The 22,553-nt window shown below is 35.3% G+C and overlaps 1 protein-coding gene across 1 annotated transcript; it reads left to right on the top strand.

Moving 5' to 3' along the window:
• Window positions 1-5,265: 5,265 nt before the first annotated feature.
• IL18 (interleukin 18) lies at window positions 5,266-22,111 on the top strand. Its single transcript, XM_039887915.1, has 6 exons — window positions 5,266-5,480; window positions 12,582-12,668; window positions 13,452-13,463; window positions 17,332-17,466; window positions 18,192-18,325; window positions 21,786-22,111. The coding sequence occupies exons 2-6, from the start codon at window positions 12,590-12,592 to the stop codon at window positions 22,005-22,007; spliced, it is 582 nt and encodes a 193-aa protein (XP_039743849.1). The 5' UTR covers window positions 5,266-5,480; window positions 12,582-12,589; the 3' UTR covers window positions 22,008-22,111.
• The last annotated feature ends 442 nt before the right edge of the window (window positions 22,112-22,553 follow it).

Here is a 22,553-nt window from a genome sequence, read left to right as displayed (position 1 = left end):
TTTTAAATTGGCCTTTGAATACGGTATTAACCTCCCGATGGAAAAAAAAACTTATCTGTATCTTGAACCAGTACATGTTTCCATAGCAATATAGCAAAACTTTCATTTAGACAATAGCCAAATGCTTGAAAAATTTTGCAAGACAGCATAATCTTTAAGGGATCAAACAATGTCTCGAATGCAAACAGACCAATTGGTGGGGATAGTAGTGAAGGGCAGGATACAGTGTTCTTCTTTAAAAATGTCAGCAACTCCAGTACCTAGGTATCCTACTTATTATTTCAAAATAATTATTTAAAGAACTAGATATTATAATGGCTTTTGATATCTTTTCTCTAGATCACAAATTACCCCAAAGAAATCTTCCAAGAAATCTTTCTTGGAGGCTTTCCCATATACTTAGTAAAAAAGCTGCGGGAGTCAACATAGATCCAGTTGCGACAATCCAGCTCTGGAAATATGAAAATTTAAATTCCATTTATCAACAGAACTTTTTCAAATGGAATAAATTTGAGAAATATATAAAATAAAACAAAAGATTAAGGCTCCGGGAGCATATAGATTACCTCCAACTCTCTTGGTCTCTTGTAATTTCTAGTATCAGGTTTTATAAGGTGATTTGCCATCATATTCTGGAGGCAAGAGCTGCAAATTTTAGAGCAATGCCAAATTTAAGTACAAACACCATGCTACAGATCTCTTAAAACCTTCTCTTTCCACTTCTACTGCCATTTTAAATTTCGGCTCTCATTATCTGTCACTTATCTAAATTACCCAATTTCTCCCTTCTCTATTTCATCCTATGAACCACTATTTGGTCAGTCTTTCAAACCTCTGGTTATTATATTCCCTTAACCTTTCAAAAGTTTAATTACTGCATTCCCTTATACCAAAAACTTTCCTTTGACTATTCATTGCTCCAGAATAAATTCAAATTCCATCCAAAGTCCTGCACCACCTGGGGCCAATCTACCAGTCCCATGTTTTCATCTACCCCTCTATGTATAGTTAGCCAAACTAGTCTCTTTGGCACTTCTGATTTGTTTCAGGATTCATTTAAGATTCTTCTACTTCCACAATTAACGTTGAAATAGATTTATTGTTCATTTAAGTCAATTTCATTTTTTATAGACATGAAAACAGGAACAGAGATAGCTGACCAAGTTCAAACAAATAAAACTAGGCCAGACTAGAACTAAGATCTCTTCTAGCCTGAGGTTATTTTCACTGTTCTATCTTACTTTCATGTAGCATCAAATTTTACTTTTACTTTCCCATAAATTCTGAAGATAATTTCCTTGAGTCTGAAAAATTAAGTTTAAAGAATGTTGAAACCTAGAATGGTAAAGTCTCTACATCTTAAGAGATGGGGAGCCCTGTCTACACTCAAGTTATTGATTTACTTAGCTCGTTTTTTTTTGTTTTTTTTTTTTTTTGAGAAACTATGCTGACCGGGATAACTTCAATGAATGTTTGATTAGTCACATGTTTTATATATATATGAAAGAAAACAGCAGCAACAAATAAAGACTTTTGTTTAGTAAATGCTGTATAATGCTTCTCTACATTTCGGTCAGTACCTTTCTAGTACGTAAGTTTAAGTGCCATAATAGTGATATGTAGAAAATATTACACATGCACTGTCGTGCTCGCTTTGCCTTGGGACGTTTGAAAATGTTGCAGAGAAGCCAACATGAAAGTTGTTCTCTTCTCCCCTTTCCTTTCTCTTTTCTCTTCCATCTCTTCTCTCCTTTCTCAAACTAACTACATGGGAACATATGTCAAATTATAACTTTTATAATTAGGTAATTCTGTTTCTGTAAAAAATAATTTTTCTGTCACAACTCAGGGCGTCAGATGAATCCAGGCCTGGTCAGGAGACTGAGCCTTGTCCTGTGACAAACACCATTCACAGGCATTGACTCTAGCTACACAATCTAAGGCCTTGCTGACTTGGTCATAACCAAGCACTACTCCTTTGCCTTATACAACTTTTCTCTTCTAGTTGTCTCTTTCTCCTCAACACCACCTCCGGCCCTCAAGCCATTTCACCTACCTTGTTTCTCACTTCCCGCCCCGCTCTTTCCTCCCTACTTGCGGTTCCGTCCCACTAGAAACCCCGAGAAAAACAGTCCATTCTCCCTCACTGCCTTCTTTCACACTCTCACAGGCAGTCACCCCTCCATCCCGACCCCAAGACCAGACTACTTCTTGGTGTTGTCAGGACCTTCCTCGTCAGCGAAAGCGCGGGAATAAAGACGCTGGGCGAATTCGACTGCGCAGCCTCCGTGGGCGGAGTGGGAGGCGAGAGACGCACGACGTTCCCAGCAATCAGCGCGCGCGCACACGCACGCGCACACGCACGCGCATGCACAAGTCACGTGACGGGGCCCACGCAGCCTCACAGACCCCATACTGAGTCGAGTCTGGAGTCCACTTCTTTCCCACTCTTCCCTTCGACTTGGAATGTCGGTGAAACCAAAATCTCTGCCCGCCTCCCAGTGTGTGTTTGGAGAAGAAGGGGAAAATCTAAGACTGGTCTCTCTGGAAAGAACGTGGAAGAATTGCCAGAGCAAGGCCAGACCGTGCCTCAGCTCAGCCTCTTGGAATCTCAGTAAAGGAACCCAAAATAGTACACCCACCACCACTTTTCAAGTAAACTTTCATCCTATTCCAGATGGTTTGTGTGAAAGAAGGGTTTATATTTGAGTTACCCTGGCCTGCAAGCAAGACATCTAGATCAGGGCCTCCTCTTTTTTTCTGTTCACACCCTTTTAGAAAATTACTTTGTCGATGTGTCAGTACGTTTGGTCAACTTAATTAGCAGCTTTCAAAAAATATTTTATAACACGTATCATCCACGTACTTGAAGCTTAGCCTCATTGGGTGCTTTAATGTGATGACTTTGATCTGTAATTTCAAAGATAGATATTCTAAACTTAGGCCTATTTAGCTGATGTGGAAAAAAAAAAAAAGGATATCAGCTCATAAAACAAAGGTCAGTGAATTCCACCACCACCACCTCTCTCCCGCCCATAAATTACAATTACACAATCTTATTTATACCTGACAAATATTACGATAGAGACCTTAATCTAGACTGGAAAAGGGAGATCCTATAGGAGGAGTTTTCACACCCTATGTCCTCGAAAAGCTCTACAGGAAGAATTCTGTTTATAATAGAGCTCTATGATTATAACAGCCCCTCCCCCTTGCTCTTCCCTCCCTAAAGTATCTCTTCCATTTTTATCAGGCGTGAAGCTCCAGGTCACTCACCAGGGCTGCATATTTTGACTTCTGATCCTTTGTTTTTCCCGTATAAATTCTTTTTGGTGACGGGATACCTACTAAACTTTTGTTTATGGTTTACACATCTTAGCAAATTATATTTAACATATAGAATTTAATGTTTTCCCCTTTGGCTTATTAAATGGTAGTTGTCATAATGATTTGTAAATATCGTGTATATGTTTATTAGCTGTTTGTGAAAAAAATATCAATTGTTTTAAATAAGTTCCTAGAAAACTAGTATTTAATTTGTATAACTTAATTTGCTAATATTGTGAAATATCAGTCACTTAATAAAACTAGGCTAGATAATTGTGCAGTTACTGACAGTCTGTAAAGGATCCCAGTCATTGTCTGAGGCTTGATAACAATGTGTGTTGAGATTGTCCCCATCTATGGTAAAATGAGGGGAAAAAATGAAAATGTCATTAAGCATTTTTAAAGAATTGTCATTTATTCTGATACTTTGTCCTTCCTATTTTTTTTGGTGTCAAAGAGTACTTTCATGAAATAAAGATATAAAGACTTTTTAAGTTTTTAATGTTCTTAATGAAATATAAAATTGTTCACTTAGTGTTTATCTCTTCTTTATTATTATTATTGTAATTAATTTTATGGTCCATTAAATCCAAAAGTGTGGGAAATATTGATCCAATTTCCTCACTCAGCCTTCACATTGTATGATTTCTAAACAGGTAGTAAATAGTTCTTAAAATATTTCGAGGGAAAATGATTCCACCTACTACATAAATGTTTATATCAGATTAAGAGAGCATTATGGACATTTTAGCCTATTTTAAAAATCTTATCTCCAATGTATAAGCTAAATGAGTAAGAATAAGTGAAAAGGCGTGAAGAGTTACAGATGTCCAGTTTTTTAAAATATTCAAAAGTTTATCATCATTTCATTTAATCTTCACCAAAAAACCCCTAAGAAGTAGGCAGGACATGGAGACATTTGGGTTGCTCTATATCAAAGGAAAAAAATGTTTGTTCCAAATTTAAGAAATGAGTTAAATTATCCATTCTACATCTTTATAGCTGGAGAAAAGTAATTGGCAATAAGCATTTAAAATTACATTCTTTGGTGCTCTGCTACTGATCACTGTACGACTCCACTTCATGCTTTCACGTTAATTGGCCCAATTAGACACTACAACTAGAGGAAAACTTGTTCTTTCAATTTCAATCGTGTGTATTCTTATCATATACTTCTTAAATGTGCTATTTTTTTTCTTCTGATAGCCACCACACCAAGCACTTTCAACTATTCTACTATTGACTGCCTTTGTAACCACTACTGTAGACACATGACATTTTTATGACCTAATTAAATGAAAATAGTATCTTGTTAAAAAAAAAAAATCAACTGGCTGCTTAAGTAAGCATTTTGTTTCCTGACTCTAGAACCTCTCTGTTTCCAGTACAGTCTCTGTACTGGCAAAAAAGCAAAAGCAAAACATCTCCTTGCTAATTCCCTTGCTAGCAAGATAATACAATTTAGCACATGTTCAAGAGAAACTTACCTAAGAAACTTTGTTTCTGCTAATTATTTTCAAGGCTGTGAGATTTATACTCTACTTTTAAAAAGTTTTACAAGCATTTTAGGTGTTATGATTAGGAATTATTCTAATAGCGCTAATTATTAAGCATTGTTGAATAAGAAAGTTTTGTGCTCAAGTGTGAGCGGAAAGTCTCAAAAAGGTTAATGTGAGAAAGATGCTTCTAATTGACCAAGCAGGTGTCTCCTTCTTTTTTTTTTTTTTTTTTAAGTTGCTGGAATCTACTTCTGAAAGTGGTACAAACTTTGCATGGTCAGAACTCCAGCTTTTACATTAGAAATGATTTCATTAAAATCGTGATTTTAAGTTTAAAAAATACCTATATTCTCTGACAATTCATTTCAAGTTGTTTCCCAAAGAGCCCATGTTTGAAGGCGGGTCCAAGGCGTGTCAGAACAGTCTCCTCCCTCCAACCTTCTTCCTCATTCCTCTCTAGTGCTTGACCTCCCTGCTCTGCAAACGGCTGCTGGATCTGGAACTAGCAGCAAGGAGTTCGATTCATTCATTCCTGCGTGCCTGCTTCTGCTGCTGAAGAGGCTGCTATCTCCTACCACCTACACAGCCTCAGGAAAAGAAAGGGACCTCAAAGCTCCCAAATCGCTTTCTCTCCTAGGAAACTATTGAGCACAGGTAAGAAATCATTCCTTTTTATTTGGAAACCAGAGTAATAAACTAGAAAAGCAATTGAGAAGAATTTAAGTTATCTGACATCAGTATGATGGGCAGTCAGTAACAACATAAGTAACACAGCAAAGTCAGAGTAGAAACTTTTTTTCCTTTTAGCCAACATTGTATAGTACCAGTTTCGAGTAAATATTCTCAAACTTTTTGGTCTCATGACTTCTGTACATTCCTAAAAATTATTGGGGACCCAGAAGAATTTTTGTTTCTCTAGCTTATTTGCTATATTATTGTCATTTTACTACATTAAAAATTAAAACTGAGAAATTTAAAAAATAGTGACCTATTTTATTTTTAAAAACAATAAGCACTTCACATGTTTGCATAAGTAACACTTTTAATTATCGATAACTATATTCCCAAAAAATCTGTGAAAAGTGACATTGTTTTTAATTTTTACAAATCTCTTTAATGTCTAGCTTAATAAAAGACAGCTGCATTCTCATCTGCTTCTGATTCAGTCTATATAATATGGTACAGAGGTAGCCTCTGGTAAACTATTGTACAATGTGAGAAAATGAGAATGAAAAAGACAAATTACATCTTAGAAATATTATGAAAACAGCTTTGACCTTGTGAACCCCCTGAGAATCACTGGTTTAGAATGATAAAATAAATAAGCTTTTCTTTAAATGAAGTCTCAACTCAATCATTTTAAAAGCAAACAAAAAAATTGCCAAAGGTTGATAATCTTGACGGAATCTGCATCGGCATCCTTAGGCTGTGCTATAGTTGAACAATATTATAGCATTCTCCAGGAGAATTTTATTTCACAAGGAGGAAGGGGCTGAATAAATATCTGTTTTGAAGTATGAATAAAAAATTAGAACACCCTTAAAATCTTTTCTTTTTGCCTATATCCAGCTATTTCAAGTTCTAGTAAGACTTCCTTCAAAATATCTTATTTAATCTGGCTTGTTTGTACAATCCCTACATGAATATTATGAATTCTTACCTGAATTCCTACATGAATTCTTATCATAGTTTCATAGTCTGTCTCTAATCTTTTTCATAAAGCACTTACCAGCTCAATAACCCACTTTTCTATTGCCTGTGAGATTAAATTCAAATATATTTACATGACTTCCAAAGCCTTCCATAATTTAACCCCACCCTACCTTGTGTTTACTGCAGGGAAGTTGGATTGTTCCGCTATGTTTAAAAAAAAAAAAAAAAGGCCCCATTCAGTCCACCTCCCACCACAAGGTTTTAATTTAATTATAAGTGCTCTTCCATCTATTTAAATCTTAAGCATTCTTTAAAATTAAATTCAATTTTCCTTTTCAGACAAAGCAATTCCAACTACATCAGTTCCATTCTGGCTTTTTGCTTTGAGTCTGTATTTAGCAGTTTATTATATATATATCTTTTATCATTCATTATTTACCTAAATTTTTACCTAAGTTGTCTTCCACCCCCACCTCTGCCACATACACATACATACATTAATAAGATGGCAGAATTTTCAAGGACAAAATGATTTATAGAACTGAAAATTTAGGTTTCGATCTTGTGGCTGTCAAGATGATTACATATCTGTAGGGAATTAGTTAGGTAATACCTTTCCTCATTTCATCCCATACTATTCCACAGAATTGGAATTCCACAGCAAGAATGAACATGATAGTTGTTTTTCAAGTTCGAGGCATTTTTACTTTTAATCTAATAGTATGTTTTTAAACTCCTACTAGCTTAACAATGCTGGCTATATAATAAGTATTCAATCAGTGCATGTTATTTTAGAATTATGAGGAAATTGTTATAGGGCATTTGCCACAAATAGTCCTCTCCTTGCACCCTTATCTAGAATCTAGAATTACAGAAAGTTGGAGCTGGAAAAGATCTTAAAAATTGACCATTCAACTCTCTGCTTATCCAAACAAGGAAACTGAGACCCTCAGAATTAAATGACTTGCCCTAGACAAGACTGGAACACAAGTGGCCTAATTTCTGTCATAATTTTCTACCATCTACTAGCCTCCAGCAAGTTTCAAAGGCTTATATAACTAAAACTTTTTTTTTTTTTCCGAAGAACTAATTGTCACTGCATATTCCTGAAAGGATCTTTCTGAGGTGGTTTCTAACCCTTTAAAAAAAGTCAATAATCTGAGAATCTTAGATAAAATATTTTTAAGCATTTTTATCCAATAGGAACTATAATTTTCATAGATTATAGTTAAGAAAACAAAGGAACACAGATGAGAAAGAAAAAGGAAAATTGGGGTGAGGAGAGGATGGGGACACAATACTAGTAACTATATTATAGATGTATTGAGATCTAACAAAAAGAGTGGTAAGAGTCCTTTTTTTCATCCACAATATGAATTAAACATACATTGACCCCCAAAAAGTAGTAAGAGAATAAAGAATTCAAAATAAAACCTTACATGAAGTAAAAAAGAAACTAGGAGAAAAGAGGAAGAATATTATAGAAAATATTTTATTTTTTAAAATCTGTTTTCAGACTTTCCTCATTTTTTTTCTTTTTCTCATCGGCTTTAAGATGGAGTAAAAGCTTTAAGACAGAAAAAAAAATCTACCAGGCCTTTACACATCATTGTAATGGGGAAAAATTTTATCGTAGCAAACATTTATTCAGTTACTGTGTATAAATTCTTTCCGGTGTTGAAAATTTAAATTTAATTTTTTTAAAAAAGGACAATTCGTCTTAAAGAAACTCATGTTGAAGCTGGGCAGACCTATTTATCATCTAATTCAATGTAAGAGCTATTTCAGAAGAGTGAATGAGGGAGGTGGATACTGAGAAGAGAATGATTAGCTAGGAATGGAGGAGGCAGAGAAGTCTTCCTAGAGGAGATGTTTGAGTTGGGACTTAAAGGATGAAGAAGGACTTGCTAGGAAAAAAAAAAAAAAAAAAAAGGCAGGAGAACTTCTGGCCTGGCAGGAGGAATAACTCTGGCAACAGTGTAGAGTGCGGGGGAGAATGTGGAAGCAAGAAAACCAAGAGGAGCATTCAAGTAGAAGATGCCTGAAGTGATGAGGGCTTGATTTAAAACAGTGGCTGGTAGAGATGGAGAGGTGAAACCAAACTAGAAAGACATTTGTGAGTTATAATCTACAGTATTTATGAGACAGAGAATAGGTTAGGTAAAGGAGCCAAGGACTTCTAGTTTTCAGTTTTGCACGGGCTGTTTGGACATGTTTGGGAAAGTAATTCATTAATATATCTTACAGATGGAACTGTGGATCTGAAGCCAGAAATTGAAATGTGCAAGTTATATATGCCCCAATAACTACCACCTTCTCTCTTCACCTTATAGCCAGACTTCTAAAAGAATAGTTTGTATTCATTGTCTTTACTTTTTCCCATCCCATTCTGTCCTAGATCTTCGTCACCTGCCTTCTGCTATCTCCACTTTCCCCAAACTGTTCTACTCCTACCAAAACTTCCTAATTATCAAATTCAAAGAACAAGTTTGAGCTTGTATCTAAGTTCTGGGCTCTGCAATATCTGATTTCAAGCAGCCTCTCCTTGAAGCTCCTTTCTCCCTTGACATCCGTGACACTTCTCTCTTAGATTTGCAAAACTGGACTAATCATTTTCCACTGGAGCTTTTCCTTCATTCTCTTTCTTAGTTAATGAGGTAACACTCAACAAATTACCCAAACTAGAAACTTCTAAGTCATCCTCAGTTCCTCCTTGTTCTTTTTAACTCCAAACCAATCAGCTAAAACATCTCTCTTGAATCCCTGCAGCTGCTACCTTAGTGTATTTAGCCTCATCAACTCTTACTTAACTATTAAACTTCCTTGTAAGGTTGTTTTCTGACCTCTGTCCTGTCTGCCCCATCAAATCCACTCTACCCTGCTGCCAGAGTGCACTTTTTAAAAATATAAATAGGTAGTGAACATACAATGTGATATACAAATGATGTATTATTGAACTTTATCCTGGAAACCTATATAATTTTATTAATCAATGTTACCCCATAAATTGAATTAAAAAATAAAAAGATAAAATATAAATTTGACCACATCTTTCTCCTACTTAAAGTAAGACAATATTTTTTCAAAGAAATATTTCAAACTCTTAGCCTACTTAAACAAGGCCTTTATAATCTGACTCTCTTTTCCAAAATTTTGTTAAACAAAACTACATTGCAAGTTACATTTTATGTGACTTGAAGTAGGCAAAATCAAACAAATGTAATATAAAAAAAATAGTCTCACTCTATAGGCAAAATGGAAATATGTGAACTCTAAATTAACTCATCTAAAATGACATAGTTTCAAAGCTGGTAGGCCAAGTGAGTTGCCCACTGTTAACACTATTGCCACATGGAAGCATCTCTTATACCTGGTAGAATGATCTACTTCCAGGTCAGTATTATATAAGCGAGGCTATTCTTTAAATATCTCAGAAATTCTTGAGACATACAGGTTATTGCTGTGCTATTAATTTTTTAATATACACTCCTATTATAATTTAAAATATTTTCATATATGATAGCAATGCTATCGAAATGCTAAAGGATATGATTACTGCTCGTACTGAAAAACATCTCTAAAGAAAGATAAACAAAATTTAGATGCAAGAAAACAATATTAAAAAAGCCAAAGTACCACCATGATAGGTTGTGTAGAGAGAGCATTCTGCAAAACTTTAATAATAATGCTGAGAAAGCTGAAAAATGAGAAAGCAAGAATACGCTTTGATTGTTATAGATTTGTGAACTCCAAAGATGTCTCCTCACATGCTTTTATATTTATTCCCAAGGGAAATTTAATCTTAAACTATGTGAGATCTTCAGAAATGCATTCTTCCTATAAAATGTGACTGCATTTGATGGGAGGAGGGAGTGGGGGGGGAATAAAAAAACTAAAATGTTAAAAAATATGTATATATAGTATGAAAAAAAATAAACTGGCATTTAAAAAAATAAAATGTGACTGCATTTGTATTAATTACAGTAAAAATGACGAGGCTTCAAACAAGCCATGTTCTCTCAGCTGCCCTGCTTCCTGGCTTCCACTCACATTGTTCCCTCTTTATGGAATGCTCTTCCCTAGCCTTGAAAATGCCTGCCTCTCTTTCAAGGCAGCACAATCATCACTTCCTTTGAGAAGCCTTCTTCGCCACCGCCATTTATCTCTTGTAAATCCAGTTCTTACAACATTCATTATACCATTTTGTAATTGTTTATATATTCGTCTCTCCCACTATACTCTGACTAATTGGTGGGTAAGAACTAAGTCTCATGCATGTGTGTTTTGTCAGCTTTCTAGCCCTGTGCCTAATACATAGTTGATAATAAATGAATGAATTCAAATATTGTGTAGTATTATTGTTTTTTAAGGTAACTGTATCTTTCTCTAAATCCATTCACTCATTGACTAACTACTTACTGTAGTAAACACTAGTAATTTCATCCAATTCCTACGCACACTACATAGTACTTTTCAGGTGAATTACTTTCATCAAAATATGTGTGCATTACACAATATTAAAGTTTGTAGAGAAAACTACCCTAACCATTATTTCACCAATTGATATATGTGTGTGTGTATGTGTGTATAATTTAATAACTATCCATATTTGTATGTGTGTAGGGGACCAAACCTAGGTAAAATTGGTGGCTAGGTAAACTTAGCCACCAACTAAAAAGTATTTTGGATTAGCTTAATTTGGATTAAGTTTTTGCAACTGGGTTTTAATTTCCTGCTTCCCCTACCATATATGTTTGGCCTTGGCACTATGCTAGAAAAAATTTGAGTCAGTTTTCTACCTATGAGCATAGACTTATAAATACCCCTATATATAACAGTGACAACTACATTCCTTGGAGCCCCAACCATAACTGCCCTCAGGGATCCAAAGTACTACTGAACCGCAGAGTAGAGCCTCTTAATCTTTTCTGTGGCATAGACTCACCCATGGGCAATGTAGTGACATCTGTAGATCCCTTCTCAGAATGTTTTTACATGCATAAAATTAAATACTTAGGATTATGAAAGAAACACATTGTATTAAGATAGAATTGTCAAAAATTTTTTAAATAAATTTTGATATATATGTGCTTCTTTACTAACACATTAAATAACAAGATATACTGGTGAGACTAATAACTTCCACATGTTTCAAAGTAGTAATGAGTTTAAACAATATTTCAAGATCTCTGCAATAATTATTACACAATAGGAAATATGTATTACTATCAGTGACAGTTACAGGTACTGCTAATAATACTGTGTTCTATTTCCTATACCATAATGGAAAGAACTGCTAAATTTCAATTAGAAGTTGGTCAAAATAAATATGTAACTTTTTTCCCATCCAAGTTCACAGACTTTCCAGATTGAGAACCCCTGCTTCTTAGGCAAAGGTCTAGAAAGATACACACCATATTAGAGTGGAGCAGGGTAGGCTAGGGCAGAGGAAAAGGGAAAAACAATTTTTTAACAATTTTGAATCCTGTATTTAATTCTTTTTTACAAAAAGATTGCATTTATGTATTACTTGTGTAAAAAACATAACATCTGGTACCTAGGTCAAAAACTGCTGCTGCTCAGGGAGAAAGAGAGCCATCATATGCTGGAGCCCTTCAGCCTCCATCCACTCTGCTCAGCTCCCAGGTAGAAACACCATTTTGATCATTTCCTCAACTTTAGCACTTAGATAATGCAGTCACAAACTTTCAGTCTCTCACACACAGGAACCCACTGGTTTTAAGACAGATAGAACCAATCTATAGTTAAAGGACATGATTTAGGTGTGTTTCTGGAATCTCATATTGATAATATAATTAATTCAGTTCAAAATGGGCCATTTATCCACCCTTTGTAACATTGTTTAATGAGAAAATGCTTCCTAGGTTTCAGATATCTGATGATTTGCAAAAGAACGCTTGAACATGTATATTCATAATCTGAAGACACCCGGCATTTATTAAATGTCCAGAGTGTTCGTCAGCACACTGGGTGATATGCTTTTGAGTTTAAAGGCAGTACAAGGCAGTAAGGAGTAAAAGATTCCTTTTGTGTAAAAGGAACAATCATTACTTTTAACAGATGACTCTTTGCCTTCATTAGGAATAAAGATGGCTGCTGAACCAGTAGAAGACGATTGCATCAGCTTTGTGGAAATGAAATTTATTGACAATACACTTTACTTTGTAGGTAAGTCTAAAGCAATAGGCCAAATACAGGGCTCAGATAAATGTATTCAGCTAGAAAAGATGTTGTGAGATGAACTGTTAAGTGACTCCTTACTGTCACGAAATTCCATTGTAATGCTAATGGCATTATTCTCTAGAAAAAAATTATTGGGCCTCTAGGAATTAACCATAGTATATCCAAGGTCCCAGACCCTTTTCCCACTACATGTCATGTCACTTTTGTTAGCCCACCTACAAGGTGGCAGCAGGTGTACATCATGAAAATTCCACAAAATTGTGTACATTCGGCGAATACAATTTCCCAAAGCAAATTGGCAAATTATGTGAGATACCCTAAATCTAGAGTTCTGTGAATGACTTATACCATTTAATGTAAATATATTTTACAAATGAAAACAGATTTCTTATGATTAATCTCCATGGGCGGTTTGGCCTCAATTGAAATCTTCATAGAAAGTGACCTTCCATTGAAGCAATAAATTTAAGAGTAAAATCTATCACTTTATATATTTATTTTAGCTACAAATTTATATTTATAAACCCTGGATTTAGGCTTTATATCTAACTTATCTGAGAACACACTAAGTCTGATGAGCTTCATTTTATGGGACCTTTTGGATGATTATATAATATTTTTAATGGAGGCCGACAAAGGCCATCACCAGTAAGCAGGGGTTAAATAATGGGGAGTGACAGAAAAGAGTATCGAAAGAGTAGGATGAGAGGAGATTCTGAGTTGAAAGGTAGAATTTAACCTATTTTGTTTCTCTTTTTTTCCTTTCAGCTGAAAATGATGGTAAAGTATAAATTTATTTCTTTCTTTGCAAAAGTAAAATAGCTACTTGAGTAAGCATTCCACAGACACATCCCTATCACCATTCTCAGCTGAGAGAAGCTGGCGCCAATCCATCCGATAAGTTAATCTTCTCTCAAAGAAATGTGGACCCAATAGCACAGCCATAGGGTAAAGATGACCATAAGGGATGAAAAAAAAAAGAACCTCAAACAAAATTGCTTCTCTACGCTTGAGGAAATCCTCCAGTTCTTAGAATCTACAAAACAGACCTTGCCTGTTACAGTTTCTGAGATTAGCAGGAAATCACGCATTCTCTAGAGTACATAGGAAAAGGGGATTGAAGCATGAGAATTGCTGTCCATAATCAAGTACATCTTTCTTCTTCAACCTTCTCTCTTAGAAATACTTTGGGAAGAAGTGGGGGAGGCTCCCAGGGAAAGAAAATTTCTCAAAGTAGAGGAGATGAGAGAGGTTGGAGCAAGCAGAAATATGTGGTTAAGTCATTAAGTCTTTTCAAGAAGTGGATGTACACAGCCCTGGTCCTTCTGACATTCAGGGAGGGTCATACCCATATATAGCCTGTGATACTCTTAACTGATATCCAGATTATTAAAGGTCATTAGTTTCTCATACCTTTCCATAAAAAAAGCACTCTCCTCATTCTTAAGGTGATTCTTAGTGGCTTAAAAATAGAAAACAACAACTTTTTAAAAAATACTGTTCCTTCATGTTTCTTTTTTCCAGTTTATTGAGATATAATTGACATGTAACCCCTCGTATTTCTTAAAGATTGCCCAATTCTCTATTGATTAATCTATTCTGGCATCTATATCACAGGCATTGTTAGGCATTAGGACACAGTTCCTCTAGGGAGAAGCAGGCACATAAGGAAGGTAATTGGAATATGGTTATGTTAAGGCACAGGATGCTATGGGAGCACATAGAACAGATATGTAATTCAGTCCACTACGTTCTGGGAAGGCACTTTGAAGGAGTGCCTTCATATTTGAAGAGTGAATAGGAGTTAGCCAAGAGGAGATATTCTCGGCAGAAAGAAGACCACATGCAAAGGCCAAGGTGTGAAGGAGACCCTGGCATGTATGAGGAATTAAGAGCACTTCAGAATGGGAGAAGGGTGAGAGTAGCAGAATGATGAGAGAAGAATAAGGGTGCAGATCAAGAAGTTTCTCTTATAACAAGATGTGGAATTTGGACCTTAACCTTTGGAGTAATGGGGGGTTCATTAAGCACAAAATATATGATCTAGGATACAGATTAGTTTGCTGCAACAAAGAGATCTGAAAATATAGTGACCGAATAAGAAAATGTTTTTCTCAAATACAGGGCTAAGTAGGCAGTTCAAGATTACTATGGTGGGATGCAGCCTGATGATGTTGGGATCTCAAGTTTCTTCTGTCTTAGTATTCCATCACCCCCTAGTTGTTGAATTCATTCATCATCACACTTGAAAATCATCATCACACTTCCTGTGTCCATGTCCCAGGTAGCAAGAAAGGGTTCAAAATAAGAGGAAGACAGGCCCATTCCTTTTCAAGGCTCTGTGTAAAAGTTGCACACATCAAATCCATTCATAGTCTATTGACCAGAATTTGGCCACACCAACTGCAAGGAAATCTGGAAAACAGAATCTTTATTCTGGGTGCCCATGTGCCTCGTTAAAATTTAGAGAAAAAATGATCATATCTCTGAATTTTAACTTTAATTAAAATTGAATTTTAATTTCTTCTGGCTTCAGTATAAAGAATTAATGTGGAGACAAAAAAAAATGAGAGATGCCAATTAAGAGGCTATTGTAGTCCCTATGAGAAATGATGGTGACATGAATTAAGGTAGGCACAACAGGGTACCTATGAAGAGCTGTGAATAGATTTTTTAAATACTTGGAAAAATCGATGAGACATGGTTTGGTGTTGGATTTGGAAGGGGATAGAGAGAAAGACAGAAGAGATGATCCCCACATTTTCTCACTTAGGCAATTTGTACCATTTGGTGAAACAGGAAACACAAGAGGTAAACAGGGCAAAGAGGATGATAGATGATGAATTTAGTTTGTCTCTTGTCTGTGAGACATCTAGTGGAAAAGTCCAGTAGACTCTTGGACATATGGTTCTGAGCTTAAGATGAAAATTTGAGCTGGAGATATAGATGTAGGAGGCTTATGCACAGTAATGATATCTGAAGCTATAGGAATAAAAAGACAAATCGGGAAATGTGTAGAGTGAGAAAGTAACAGCCAAGAACTAAACTCTAAGGAATACCTACATTAAAGGATTCAGTAGAAAGAGAAGCTAATAAAGAACAGAGCAAAGTAACCAAAGAAGAAAAACCAAGAGAATGCCACTGAATCCCAGGAGAAACTTTTTTAAGATGGAGGTACTAGGCACTGTGTTGAATTTTGCAGCCTTAAAAATCAAAGGCAGGAAAGCACCTATTGCATTTAGCAACAGGGAGTTTAGTGATCTCGGCAAAAGCAGTATGATGGAGAAATGGCAAATGCAAATTGCAATGAGTAGAAGAGTGAATGGAAAGTAAGGGAATGATACAGACAATTCTTGCCAGAAGCTCAGCTATTAAAAGGAGGAAAGAAACAAGGGTAGCTACAAAGTAGGATATGGTTGATGGAGGAATTTCAAATCACAAAATGAAAAGAGCTTTATGTTTTTCTGATTACAAAAATCATGTGTTTGTTATAAATAACTTGGGCAATGAAGATAAGAACATGAAGAAAAAGAAACACGAAACTAACCTAGAAATAACCATTGCTATCATTTCGATGCAATTTTTTTATACTTCTTTCAATATATATATTATACTATACCTAAGCTTCTTTTTCTAGTTTAATACACACAGACATCCTTCCACGGCAATGAATAATCACAGTTCTATTAAATTCATGATATCCATAGTAAGGGCATATCAGAATTTATTTGCTCAATCCCCAATAGATGGGCAGTTAAATTTTTCTAGTTTGTTATTAACAGTGCTTTCATAAGTATTCTTATAGAGAAATATTTACGCATTTGTGTGATTGTTTCTTTAGGGTAAAATTGAGGAAATATAATTGTGGATTGATAGAAGAGAGAAGATGATTGGTAAATCAAGGTTTCAGGAGAAAGTACATCAGAGCACAGATAAGGTTAGCCTTAGTTACCAGAAGGGGCACCTTTTATACACTTTCTCTTGGGACAAGAGGGATAGAGGAAATAACTGGTGGTGCCACTTAAGTTTGTAAGTGACGTAGCAGAAAATCATTTGCTGAAAGTGTAAGCAGAAGTAATGATGTAGAGATCCTGAGGAGAGTGAAGGTTTGAAACTGCAGCTATGGACTATGGAAGACGATGCTGAACTGTAAAAAAAAAAAAAGTATTGACAATTAACATGTTTGTAATGGCACCAATTTGCACATTTGTATAATTGCACTCAACAGCCAGTTTTGGACTTCTGTAGTAGAAAGACAAATGAATTCAGGATTGAAGATACTGGCAAAAGGTCCAGGCTGCATAAAGAAGGAAAGGGAACATAGGAAGAGGTTAGATAGGAAATGCAAGAGTCAGGAGGACTCAGTGAAGTAGAGGAAAAGTATTTTTTAAAATCTCGAAGAATAGGAGATTGTGATGAAAAAACAGGATATTTGAATTTAAGATTTCAGAGATAGAATAGTTCTAAGTGATAATAAGAAACAGTGTGCCCTTGGAAGTGGATTAAAAAACATTGTGCAACTTTATCTTAGCTGCTTCTATAGCAGAAGATTGTGATTAATAGTTACTGAAAAATGAAATATATACTATACCTATTTGTAAATTTAGAAAAAAACTTATTTTTTAATGAGATTTAATGTGTATTGTAGAAAACCTGGAATCAGATTACTTTGGCAAGCTCGAACCTAGATTCTCGATCATACGAAATTTGAATAACCAAGTTCTCTTCATTTACGAGGGAAACACAGCTGTGTTTGAAGATATGCCTGATTCTGACTGTACAGGTATTTTTAAATATGTTTGTAAACATAAAAATGAGAAGCTATTTCTTATTACATTTTACTGCCTACATTTTTCTATGATAGACCTAGTCCTTAAATGAAGTCATGGGAGAAATAATAATTTCACTTATAAGAAACTTTATAGGGTATCCATATTTTTCAGTTGGGGTGAAAAATTGACACAATAAAGGTAGAATTGGATCCTTAATACCTGAAATTGCTGATAGCATTTTCAAAACTCAAAATTAAAATTAAATACACAAGTATTTCAAAGAAGTCTGTCTCGCACCAGAAATTTAGAGTGCCTTAGAAAATGAATAATTAAAAAAAAAAGAAAAGAAAGAAAGAAAATGAATAATTTTACTGTGACTTCTAAGGTATGAATTCAAATAGTTTAGGCAGAGTTGAAACAGTAAGCTCTTGAAAAATACTGAATTTTTACCTTAACAGATTTTTAATATAGAATTTAGCATTTAAAAGTTAAAGACAATCTTTTAGAATTCAGAATATCTCAAACACTCAAAAAGTTGCTACACTTGTGTTGTAATACATATATGAACATGTTTTAAAGAATGTGTGAGCAGCTGTGTATAGTTTACTAACTGGCTGAATCTCAATGTGGGATTGGTAACAGGTTTATTAAGGATCAATCTTTCACTGATTTCCATAAATACTGATTTACAAAAATTCTTCTAACTAGGATTCTCATTTATTAATGTTTATTTCAGATAATGCACCCCAGACCGAATTTATCATATATATGTATAAAGACAGCCTCACTAGAGGTCTGGCGGTAGCCATCTGTGTGAAGTGTAATAAAATTTCTACTCTCTCCTGTGACAACAAAATTATTTCCTTTAAGGTAAGACTGAACCCGAATTTATTTTAGTCATATTTATGTGGAAAATTAGGAAACCTAAACATCCTTAATCCAACCTTTTGTCTAGAACAAGAATGGTAAGAAGCAGAGATCCATTAAAATAGATAGTTACTAAAAATTGTCCAACTCTTGAACCTACTGCAGTAACGTCATGCTTTTTCTGAGCCTGCCAAAGGGAGGAAGGGATACAACTATGTTTCATAACCCGGGTCTTCTGAATAATCAATCTATAGATAAATAATAATGTAGAACTCATGTGTGGATGATCATATTTATTTAAGAATTGCATGTGACTTTCCAAAATAAGTCCTGCTGCACAGAATGAAACTAATTATCCTCTGTAATCCCTCTACATATTTGGTCAAATATAATGATAATATTTTAATCCCTAATTGTTTTGTTCCTGCTTCTTGGCTACATTCTTTAGCTTTCAGTCAATATATGTTATTTTTTAATGTAACTCTAAGTGAATAAAATTAACAAAATCAGATAAACTGTAAAAGCAATGATATAATGTATCTTAAAGCCAGGTATAAATTATTTCTGGCCACAGCTTTTTTTCTTTATTCTCCATTTTTTATCATTATTATTTTTCTCTTTTTTTCTCCATTCTTACTAGATAAACATCCATTAACTATAGCTACAGGTTGACCCAGAAAACTTTCCTCCCAATGAGAGCAGCCAGGGAATGCTCACAAATTGACAATTTCAAATTGACAGACTTTCTGATTGGGGATTTGTCAGTAAAGAACTGCTGTCAAGAGCACCCAGTTCCCACTGAAGGTTAGGGTGAGACCGTAGTGGACATGCCAAGGGGCAACTTGGGAGGAAGGAAAAAGCCACTCAAAATTACAGTCCAAGTAAAATCAACGTGTGTGCTACAAATAAAGCCTCCAAATAAATCCCTTAGCCATCCCCTCCCAACTGGAGTGCCACCCCTTCTGGTGGCAATTTGGAGTCCCCATTCTCTGACCTAACAATCAGGAAGCTTGGTTATGATAATGGCCTTAGAGGCCTGGGGATGGAGAGGCAGTGTAAAGATGACCAAGCGTGTTGTTACTTAGCAGTGAAATCAGAAGGAAAGGAGGGAAATGGCCAAACACAATCTGTGTGGGGTAGAGGAAAACTAATTCAGGGGCAGAGGAAGATTCAGAAATTGGGATAAGCCCTTACTATAAGTGAATTATTATTGAGAGAGGTTGAGGAGTGTTAAAAAAAAAAAATAATGCTTAACATATAGTAGAAATTGAGGCAAATTCAAGTCTAGTGGAGTCTGAAACTTACACAATTTGAGCGGTCCATTAAAAAAATGAACATAGAAAATTACCAAAGGCATAAAGTTAACGATTTATTTAGAATAAGAAAAGAAGGAGTCTTTAGAAGAGATCTGTATAAGTGAGGGGCTCTGACATTAAGCTTTGTTAGCTTCATAGGAAATCTGCTTCTGAAAGAAACTCAGAAAATATTAATTGGAGAGAAAGAGGAAGGAGAAGAAAAGGGAGGAAAGAAGAAAGAAGGGAGCTAGTTTAAGCCTGTGCTCTTTAAACCGTTTTTCCCTAACTAATAAGGATCTTAACAGTGATTATAAATATAGATTAAGTTCTAGATAATTAGAGACAACTGGCTGCCATTATGTGTTCACCTTTCTGTGTTGATTACTAGCTATAAAGTCCTAGTGTTTATGGTTACTCCTGTTTTCTTTGTGCAAAAACCTTCATGACACCAAGAGGGATTTCTTCAAGAAGTTACTGTTAGTGTCTATTTCTTGTATATACATCCAGGCATAATCAGGATTCTCTCAAACTTGCTAATGCACTTGCAAAGGGGCCAAAAAAAATGATGTTAGGTCAAGCTTAACATTTCCTGTGTTCACATTTAACCCCTCCTGATGTAAAGAATCCCTTAGGCCCTTGGAGCAGTCAGGTTTCACCATGTAGCATTTTCCAAGTTGGGGGTTACCCAAGGTCACTGGGATTGTTTCCACATCCATTTGCTGTGCACCTTCCCAATGATGACTGTGAAGAGTCAACACCAAAAGCAAGGAAAGCTACTGCCCCAGGATTTCCTTGCTCTTATTCTGAAATGACATTGAACTATGAATTAGAGATCCTCTATTCCACCTATCCACACCCCCATTTTCAGCTATAACTTTCTATGCTAGGTTTGAACAAACAGGTTCATCTCCTTCTATATCTAGAGCTTTTAAAGTTTGGGCTAAGGATTATTTCTCACTTATACATTAGACTTTAGCTTAGTCCCAAATTGGCTCCCCCAGCTTAGGGTCTCCTCCTAAATTCTGGGATACCGTAGACAGCTGCAAAAATACGTGCCAGTTGGGGAACTAGCTTATACTGTCATCAATTCAGGACTCATATTTGTTGACAAAGGACAAAGGTTAAGAGTTAGGAATAAATTCCATAATTGACTGAGAAGTTTGGAGGTGCCCAAACTTTTTTCAGGCATCTCAGGAAGAAGCTAGATTGCTATTTGGAATCTGGAGGTCTCTCTGTCAGTCCTTAGTTAGATCATGAGAATCTTTGCTACCATGGGGTCAAAATTAAGTTCAAACCTTCTGGTTCCAGGATTAACATAGAAAGAACCTTGGGAAGTCCTCAGATTTTCTAGTCCATCTTGAAAAGTAGGCATGATGCAATAATAAAAGTGTAGGCAGTACTGTCAGTTAGGGGACCAGCAGGATTGTAGTTTCAAGTGTTCTAGCCATTCTTGAGAAAACCCTATTCTGTGTCTGAAAGATACAGAATCAGCATTTGGCCTTCTAGGGTGGGGCCCAACCAATTGCTGACTTTCAGAATAGAAATTCAGGACTACTATGAAACTGAAGTATATGGCAGGGAAAAGTCAAAGGCTGCTTACTAAGCCAATATAGCAAGGCTATACAGGAACCCAGGACCCAGCCTTAGAGCAGCTGCAGTGGCTCCATTTATACCAAGTTTCAGTTTTAGGAAGGAAGAAGTTGAGATTCCTGCCACTTCTGCCTCTTTCGTGTTGGCTCATAAACTAAAGCTAAGCTAGCTAGGCCTTTGGGTGAAGGTCATCAATGTCTTTAACTCTAAATGGTTGGAAAAGACAGGAACTGACATTAGCCCCAAAAAGTTGTGGTTTTTGCTGTAATTCTACTCCATCTTAAGCAGATATGGACTCCACTCAGTAGGAGAAGAGAGAAGGAAACTATTATTAATATTGGGAAAAACTAGAGACCTAAACCTAAATGTGCATTCCATGGTGGGAACAGCCAAAGTGGGCAAGGAGAATATGAGATTAGGAATTAAGAGGGAGAGAAGATCAGTAATCCGACATTCAGATATTTTTTTTCTTAACTCTTGAGAATAAAAACTTTAGTTCTGTGCAATAGTATACTTCAAAATAGACTACACATATTCAAATTATTCATGTCCTAAAATATTAATTTTTTTCTCTACAGGAAATGAATCCTCCTGATAATATCAATGATGACGGAAATGACATCATATTCTTTAAGAGAAGTGTCCCAGGACATACGGATAAGATACAATTTGAGTCTTCATTGTACAAAGGATACTTTCTAGCTTGTAAAAAAGAGAATGACCTTTTCAAACTCATTTTGAAAGAAAAAGACAAATATGGGGATGAATCTGTAATGTTCACTGTTCAAGAACTAGATTAAAATTGCATAATTTGACCTTTTTTTAGTTTTTGTCTTTCAGAAAGCTTATAAGAGTTTGAGCCTATAATTGTAGTGATTAAATAAAATGAATAATGGTCTCAAAAGATATCTCTAAAAAATGAATAAGTTTCACAAAATTGAATTGAATCACCCTTATCCAGATGAATAAAATATTTGCATAACATAAAAAGAATGCATATAGTTTGAAAACACACTACATCATTAATCGAAACATAGATTATACTCAATAGAAGTGTTTTGAATCTTTTGGGTTATTGGTCTTAATGATGAAAGATGATATTTGAATTTTCTAATTGTTAAGAATATCATTAAAACTATCAAGATTTTATAAAAAGACCACTTCACTTGACTAATTTCTGCATTTCTTCCAAAGTCAGGATACCTTTAAAAGTCAGATTGATCCTGAATCCAGCAACATATAAAAAGGATTATACACTCTGAGCAAGTGGCATTCAACCCAGGAATGCAAATGGTTTAATATTCTAAAATCAATTAATATAATATATATTAATAGAACAAAGGATT

This window comes from Pteropus medius, unplaced genomic scaffold (genome assembly GCF_902729225.1).
Source record: "Pteropus medius unplaced genomic scaffold, Ma_sr-lr_union100, whole genome shotgun sequence".
Classification (NCBI taxonomy): Eukaryota; Metazoa; Chordata; class Mammalia; order Chiroptera; family Pteropodidae; genus Pteropus; species Pteropus medius.
The sequence above is the reverse complement of the archived record's forward strand: the minus strand, read 5'-3'. Positions and strand labels throughout refer to the sequence as shown.